This window comes from Solanum stenotomum, chromosome 5, assembly GCF_019186545.1.
Source record: "Solanum stenotomum isolate F172 chromosome 5, ASM1918654v1, whole genome shotgun sequence".
Taxonomy (NCBI): domain Eukaryota; kingdom Viridiplantae; phylum Streptophyta; class Magnoliopsida; order Solanales; family Solanaceae; genus Solanum; species Solanum stenotomum.
The window spans coordinates 49,945,104-49,954,173 of record NC_064286.1 but is presented as its reverse complement, the minus strand read 5'-3'; the positions used below and the strand labels follow the sequence as shown (position 1 = coordinate 49,954,173).

General features: G+C 30.7%; 1 protein-coding gene across 2 annotated transcripts; it reads right to left on the bottom strand.

Annotated features, from left to right (window-relative positions):
- Positions 1-745: 745 nt before the first annotated feature.
- Positions 746-5,028, bottom strand: LOC125864415 (probable glutathione S-transferase). 2 transcript variants are annotated; one of them, XM_049544414.1, is made up of 2 exons: positions 4,613-5,028; positions 746-1,330 (listed from the first exon to the last, which is right to left on the bottom strand). In XM_049544414.1, exons 1-2 carry the CDS (start codon positions 4,919-4,921, stop codon positions 974-976), a joined length of 666 nt encoding a protein of 221 aa, XP_049400371.1. In that variant the 5' UTR covers positions 4,922-5,028; the 3' UTR covers positions 746-973. The 2 variants fall into 2 exon arrangements, with proteins under 2 accessions (XP_049400371.1, XP_049400370.1); XM_049544413.1 differs by lacking the exon at positions 4,613-5,028 and adding an exon at positions 1,409-1,809.
- Positions 5,029-9,070: the final 4,042 nt, after the last annotated feature.

Sequence of the window (9,070 nt, the reverse complement as noted above, 5' to 3'; positions counted from 1 at the left end):
AATTTAATGTTAAAAACTTTTAGTGACGATTTTTTGGGCTTTTGTGGCGACTGTTGTCGCCGCTAAAGGTCTAGTTCTCTTATAGTGAATCCTAGTTGACAACGCTTAGGTGGAAGGATTAGTCCCACGTGGTTTGCCACGTCAATAAAAATTTGGGGTGTTAACTCTTGAGGGTATTTGTGGTTTCTTAGGATAATAATAAGGGCATTTTTTATCCCAAAATATAATGAAGGGTATAACTAATCTATTTCACATAGTTCAGGGGTAATTTTGACCCTTTTTCGTATATACTACATAGTGTTGCTAATAAGTTATCACAATTATTTTATCAAGTATTAGATATTCATTATCCAATGCTTTCATTTTTTAAGTCATGCGCATTACGTAAAGAGATTTTTGTATAAGTTTTGTTGGTTTCAGCACAATTTAATTTTCTCTTGTATTTCGTATTTGGAAAAAGGATTAAAAATATCTCTTCACTTTTATTTATTAGTTAAATTTGTCACTCATTATATTATAGGAAAGCATTCAAAAGTACTCCTCCGTGGATGTGGGGAACAAATTATTTTATAGAAATGGGATATTTAAAGTGAATTTGGGCGATTCATCCACATAGGAATATTTTTAAATACTTATATGATTGCAGAAATATATTTAATGGATAGTATAACGATGAATAAACTTAACTAAAACCTTTATTTTTGTCATGACAAGTCCTATTCCTAGGAAGCTGGCTAGATAAATATTTCTCTAAATGACATCTTTTATTCCCAAAAAGAAAACATAAATAATAATAACATATTTAATGTAATTTCACAAATAAGATCTGGAGAGGGTACTAATGTGTATGCAGCTTTACGGAGACTTCAAAAGATAAAAATATTATGTTTGATACACTCTCGATTCAAGTATAGCACAAAAAAACCACTACAAGTATGTAAAACTAAACCCATAGGAAATTTGATTTAGATATTCATTTGAGAGTAGCCGCAATAGCTTGAACCCGAGACTTAAAATAACCAAGCAACATTTCTCTGGACGGCATATTTTCCTTAACTTTGTCGCAATTAAGGTACTCATCCCTCCACACACAAAAATTAGGAAATTTTTCACTAGTCACGAGTACAACCCCAGTGGCTTCTTCAACAATTTCTATCCAAAATCCGACAAAATTGGCTACTATGTCAACAAATCCGATATTGTCTCCCCCGAAAAACTTCTTGTCCTTAAGTTCATTATCAAGAACTTTAAGGACCTCATAAGCTTCCTCTTTATCTTTCTCTTGCTCCTCTCCTTGGCTCCACAAAGCTTTCCACACCGCTGGTAAGCACTAAGAAAATAATAATATTTTTTTAAAATTTATGATCAAACGAGAGCATACATAAACCCAAAAAAAAAGTAGAATTACCTTATCATCGAGGAACTTAGCCCAAAAACGAGCGATAGCTTTGTCATAAGGATCTTTAGGCAATATAGATGGTCCTTCAAAGGCCTCATCAATATACTCAATTATAACAAGTGATTCAGCAATGGGCTTGTCATTATGTAACAAAACTGGAATTTTCTTATAAACTGGATTGGATTTTAGAAGTAAGGGGCTTTTATTTTGTAAATCTTCTGTTATAAATTCATATTTTACCCCTTTTATCTTTAAAGCCCATTCAACTCTTTGACTAGCTGGACTCCCATTAACACCAAGCAATTTCACTCCTGACATATTTTTATAATAAACTTTTAGTTGTGTTGAAGTTTTTGTTATGGTTGTGTTACTGATTCTTTGGTGTTCTTTTATAGCTCGGTGCGAAAATGGGAGCGGATTACTATGGACTTTGTGATATAATGTCGGAGTAGGTGCTAATTAAATGAATTTCTTGTTTGACGAGTAGTGTTGACTGGCCAATACAAAGTCGTGGAAGCTTCTTTTCATTTAAATATTGCTGTCTATTTTGGAAATTTCTAGAGACACATGTGACATGACTTGTTCACTGACGTTTTCAATTTATATGATTTATTTCTTTAGATAAAATTGATGTATTTTTAGTTGAGACTTTATAAATTTATTTATATTTGCAAAATGAATTAATTGAAGGTAAAATAAGTAAAATATAATTAATTTTATGTTTGTTTTATAAACTGACAAATAATTTAATAATATTATGAACAATTAAGGATTTATTTTACTAAATTAACCCTTATCAATTCTAACTTGAAAAAGCCAAATCTGACTTAGTAATTTATATAATTATTTATTGAAAAAATAATATGTAAAGAGAAATATTATTCTGTTAATTTGCTAAATAAATAAATGTAATAATTTTAATATCTGTATCGGTCGTTATTTCCAATGCTGATGTAGAAGCCTTATCGTGCGATTCTTGTCGGCCTATATTTTTTTTATTTGCAAAAAATATACAAGAAACAACTTCAATTCTAAATTTAAAAATTCCAAACAATAATATTTGATTTTCATGCCAAGTGCTCATTTAATCAGAATATTGTGATCTCCTATTCTCATAGAACGATAAAAAATTGTCATAAAGAAACAGACGTTGGACTTGACTCAATCCTAATAGGTAGCTTATTAGTGAAAAATGACCCAAGATTATATAAAGAGACCAAAAGCTATCAAACCCATAAGCGTGAATCTTCAACAATTCCTACCTTCTCATCGCGGAACTTAGCCCCAAAACACACAATTACTTTTATCACAAGGGTCTTTAGGCAATATAAATGGCAAAGTGACACATATTGGCTCTTATATTTCAACTCGAACCACCAAAATGTTAAGGTAGATAATAGATAATATATGTAAAAGTGACACATATATATTGGCTCTTCTTCATTTCTCATATCTTATTTTTTTTAAAATGCACGTGTCGAGCAACTAGTATGTTATAATCAGTAAAGAAGAAAAAGATGCACATACATTACACGTGACCTAAAAGAAAAAGATTTGTCCTTGAGGCCTAAGTGTAACTTGAAAAAATATCTATACCTTAAGGCCCAAAAGTTTCAAGCCCGAAGATGACAGCCCATTAGAAAGTTCATAGTATTAAAGCCCATGGGCCTATGGAATGATGAATTTGAAGTTTTGTGTTAAGTATCAAATTAAAACAAAAAATCTGATGAAGTATTAAACGATGACAATAAGGTGAATACTCTATTAATTAGTGCAAAGACAGAGGAATTAAGTAGAGAAAATTGTATGAAATAACAAACTATTAATTCAAATTAAATGTTATGGTCATAGTTTATTTTATTTGTAATTCACATCAAACATCCCATTTTTTTGTCATCTGATTCGGTATACAATTAGTCATTTTATACATTTCGGTATAAAATGCGTTTGTGTTTGTATAAAGCGAGATAAAAGTCTATATACAAATACATATATTTTCGTCATATACACTTATAATTATACAAATATAGATCTTATCATACAAATTACAATGTATAAATGAATTTATACAAAACCGAACAATTTGTATAAAGTTGGATGTTTGTGGTGAATTATACAAATCAAAAGCTCCATAGTAAACATAAAATTTGCTATGGAGCGCAATTATGCAAACTATAACTATAACATACAAATATGATTTTTATGTTTGCTATATGTGAAAGTTGCGCTTGATTATAGTTGATATAGAGAATTATTTAGAATACTCATCAACTAGGTAATCATATGGTGTTAATATTTCTTTTAATGAAGAAAGTGATTTTATGAGATAATATAACTATTAATAGATCATCTTAAAAATCAAGTAGCATTCAAGACCTTTGCTCGCTTTAATAAATAAAAAAGTTTAAGTTAATAGAAAGAAGTATGTTACTCATAAATAATGTTCATAAAAATTAGTCTTGTTACTGTTAATGGTCCTCTAAAGGGAACATGTTCCTTAAAAATCGGAAAAATAATACCCTCGATGTGAATAGGAAAATCACGTTTCATAAGTTACATTTCAATTGATTGTCTCCTTTTCACCTCTTATTATTACAACCCCCACCCCAGAGCTTTCATATCTGTGTATGAAAAAATTCTGGTAGATAGTCTTTTTCCTTCTATGAGACTTTACATGATGCGAATATGAATTAGTAAGTGCTTCAATACATATATGAAACACTGAATTTGAAACTAAAAGAAAAAGATGTAGTAGGCAGGTCCAGCAATCTATATCTCCAAAAGTTGATCTTCCTTTCCCATGTGATTAGAGATATATTAAAGCAGGGATGATGAATGATATAGATGTTTACTTTTATATTGATTTGAGATCAAATACCTTTGTCTAGGATGCTAGGTCACTAAAAATTAATTAAGCCTTGTGATAAACTTTTGTGGTGCAGTAGTGAGACTGTTTCACCTTTAATCAAAGGTCTGGAGTTCGAGTCATGAGTATGGAGAAAATCCTGGTGAAAGCGTCACCCCCGAATGGGCCCGGCAGTGTGTGATCCGAATTTAATCGGGGTTTTAATGTGGACTCCAGACACCGGATGAAAAACCAAAAAAAAAAAAAAAATCCTAATTTTTCACATTGAATGATACTAATGCCTTCTCTTTAGACACTACTTATATCACTTGTGTCATTTAGTGGTCTTTCCACTCTCNTAGAATTACCTTATCATCGAGGAACTTAGCCCAAAAACGAGCGATAGCTTTGTCATAAGGATCTTTAGGCAATATAGATGGTCCTTCAAAGGCCTCATCAATATACTCAATTATAACAAGTGATTCAGCAATGGGCTTGTCATTATGTAACAAAACTGGAATTTTCTTATAAACTGGATTGGATTTTAGAAGTAAGGGGCTTTTATTTTGTAAATCTTCTGTTATAAATTCATATTTTACCCCTTTTATCTTTAAAGCCCATTCAACTCTTTGACTAGCTGGACTCCCATTAACACCAAGCAATTTCACTCCTGACATATTTTTATAATAAACTTTTAGTTGTGTTGAAGTTTTTGTTATGGTTGTGTTACTGATTCTTTGGTGTTCTTTTATAGCTCGGTGCGAAAATGGGAGCGGATTACTATGGACTTTGTGATATAATGTCGGAGTAGGTGCTAATTAAATGAATTTCTTGTTTGACGAGTAGTGTTGACTGGCCAATACAAAGTCGTGGAAGCTTCTTTTCATTTAAATATTGCTGTCTATTTTGGAAATTTCTAGAGACACATGTGACATGACTTGTTCACTGACGTTTGTATAATTTTTTTGTTTTAATTTATATGATTTATTTCTTTTAGTTTGTTAGATAAAATTGATGTATTTTTAGTTGAGACTTTATAAATTTATGGGATAAGGGTCTGAAAAATATCTTAATTTTGGTCGAATTTGCTGTTGCGATACTAAACTTTCATGAGGACCTATTACCTCCCTAGACTATTTAATACCGTATTTGAAACATATATATTTGTCCACGTGGACATAAAAAATAATGTAAAATTATAAATAGTAATGTGTCCACGTGGGTGCATATATAGCTTTAAAATACACTATTAAATAGTTCAGGGGGTAAAAAATATGGTATTAAATAGTCTAGGGAGGTAATAGGTCCTCATGAAAGTTTATGTTTGTTTTATAAATTGACAAATAATTTAATAATATTATGAACAATTAAGGATTTATTTTACTAAATTAACCCTTATCAATTCTAACTTGAAAAATACAAATCTGACTTAGTAATTTATATAATTATTTATTGAAAAAATAATATGTAAAGATAAATATTATTCTGTTAATTTGCTAAAATAAATAAATGTAATAATTTTAATATCTGTATCGGTCAAGTCGTTATTTCCAATGCTGATGTAGAAGCCTTATCCTGTGCGGTACTTGTCGGCCTATATTTTTTTTATTTGCAAAAAATATGCAAGAAACAACTTCAATTCTAAATTTAAAAATTCCAGACAATAATATTTGATTTTCATGCCAAATGCTCATTTAAATATTGTGATTTCCTATTCTCATAGAATGATAAAAGTTTGTCATAAAGAGATAGACGTTGGACTTAACTCAATCCTAATAGATAGCTTATTAGTGAAAAATGACCCAAGATTATATAAAGAGATCAAAAGCTATCAAACCCATAAACGTGGATCTTCAATAATTCCTACCTTCTCATCGAGGAACTTAGCCCTAAAACGCACAATTACTTTTATCATAAGGGTCTTTAGGCAATATAAATGGCAAAGTGACACATATTGGCTCTTATAGATAATATATGTGGCAAAGTGACACATATTGGCTCTTCTCCATTTTTTTTTAAATGCACGTGTTGAGTAACTAGTATGTTATAATCAATAAAGAAGAAAAAGATGCACATACATCACATGCGACCTAAACCAAAAAGATTTGTCCTTCAGGCCGAAGTGTCTAAACTTAGAAAAATGTCTATACCTTAAGGCCCAAAAGTTTCAAGCCCGAAGATGATAGCCCATTAGAAAGTTCATAGTATTAAAGCCCATGGGCCTATGGAATGATGAATTTGAAGTTTTGTGTTATGACTATCAAAATTTAAATTTTAAAACTAAAAATCTGATGAAGTATAAAACGATGACAATAAGGAGAATACTCTATTAATTAGTGCAAAGACAGAGGAATTATGTATGCTTGATTAGAGTTGATATAGAGAATTATAAGCGGTATAAATTTTAGGAATCACATAGTTTTAATATGAAATTACAATCTATCCCTATTTAGTTTGTAATAAATTACTTAACTACACTCCTTTACTTACCTTAATATCCATTTATCCCTACTTATTTCAAAAATTTCAAAAATTCCTTATTTTACCTATGTATCCCGCATGTATCCCGTGCACAACGCTATGTATCCCACATGTATCCCGTGCACAACGCTATGTATCCCGCTATGTGAAATGTATCAAACGCTATGTATCCCGCATGTATCCCGTGTACAACGTTATGTACCCCGCTATGTGGAATGTATCAAACCTAATGTATCCCGTGCACAACACTATGTATCCCGCAAACATCATTTTTAAGGAATTTTTGGTAAATAGAAAACTAGAAGGGATAGGATGTTATTTAGTACTTATAATATGTGGTTCCTATAATTTATACTTACATTAATCCCTGGAAAAGTAAAACAAACCGGATACATAATATGTAGCTCGAATACATTAAAAACTAGCTCGGATACATTATAAAATAATCGGATACATTAAAAACTAGCTCGAATACATTAAAAACTAGCTCAGATACATTATAAAATAATTTAGAATTAGGAGAGAAATAAGGGATTTTAGAGGTTTTTAGAAATAGAAGGGAATATTGAAAATATAGGGAAATATAAGACGTGTATTTCAATAATTTTCATAATGCTGGTAGTATTTCTTTTAACGAACAAAGTAATTTTATGAGATAATAACTATTAATAGATCATCTTAAAGATCATGCAACATTCAAGACCTTTGCTCGCTTTAATAAATAAAAAGTTTAAGTTAATAGAAAGAAATATGTTACTCATAATTAATGTTCATAAAAATTAGTCTTGTCATTGTTAATGGTCCTCTAAAGGGAACATGTTCCTTAAAAATCGGAAAAATAATGGGAATAGAAAAATCACGGTTCATAAGTTACATTTCAATTGATTGTCTCCTTTTCACCTCTTATTACCACCCCACCCACAGAGCTTTCATATTTAAGCACTGTGTATGAAAAAATTCTGGTAGATAGTGTTTTTTCTTTTACGAGACTTTACATGATGCAAATATAATACCCTTGATGTGAATAGGAAAATCACGTTTTGTCTCCTTTTCATCTCTTATTACAACCCTACCCCAGACCTTTCATATCCGTGTATGAAAAAATTCTAGTAGATAGTGTTTTTTCTTTTACGAGACTTTACATGATGCGAATATAAATTAGTAAGTGCTTCAATACGAACACTGAATTTGAAACCAAAAGAAAAAGATGTAGTAGGCAGGTCCAGCAATCTATATCTCCAAAAGTTGATCTTCCTTTCCCATGTGTGATTAGAGATATATTAAAGCAGCGATGATGAATGATATAGATGTTTACTTTTATATTGATTTGAGATCAAATACCTTTGTCTAGGATGCTAGGTCACTAAAAATTAATTAAGCCTTGTGATAAACTTTTGTGGTGCAGTAGTGAGACTGTTTCACCTTTAATCAAAGGTCTGGAGTTCGAGTCATGAGTATGGAGAAAATCCTGGTGAAAGCGTCACCCCCGAATGGGCCCGGCAGTGTGTGATCCGAATTTAATCGGGGTTTTAATGTGGACTCCAGACACCGGATGAAAAACCAAAAAAAAAAAAAAAATCCTAATTTTTCACATTGAATGATACTAATGCCTTCTCTTTAGACACTACTTATATCACTTGTGTCATTTAGTGGTCTTTCCACTCTCAATCAACTATAGCAAAATTGAAGAAACTCACATGTAGTTTGTCTGTAATCTTTTAGTATTTGTCATAGGAAATAGTGATGAATTTTTGAGGTATCATGAATTTGAGGACATGGCATATTGCTGGAACACATTATATATAAATTTATTTTGTGCTTGATCTGTCATTTCCCAACTCCCAACAGTTTTGGCTTTATATTTGTTCAAAAAAGAGAGGGAAAAAAGACGAAGAAGAAGGAAGCCATCTAGATCTTTTCAGCTTATTAGTAACTCACTATAATTCAACAATATGTTTTTTAGTTGAGATACTCACACATTTTAACATAGTGTCAAAGTTCAGACTCATTTAGTTCTTGCTTCACATGATATTAGGTACGCTGGTGAATTATTTATAGCCTAAATTATGGGATACGTGAATCAGTGATCTCTTTATAAAATTAACTAGATATTTTATGTATATATTTATTTTATTAAAACTGATATAATATTACCTATTGATAATTATACTATAAAAAAGCTAAATGGTGCACTAGATTAAAGATTGAGTTCTTTAACTCGAAGCTAACACCTTTCAATTTTCTTCTAGTCCACAATATAATCTATTAATGAATCTATTCTAACATATACATGAGAATCCAAATGAATAATTTTTTCTTAAAAAGGTGAATTCCTTTACAAATAT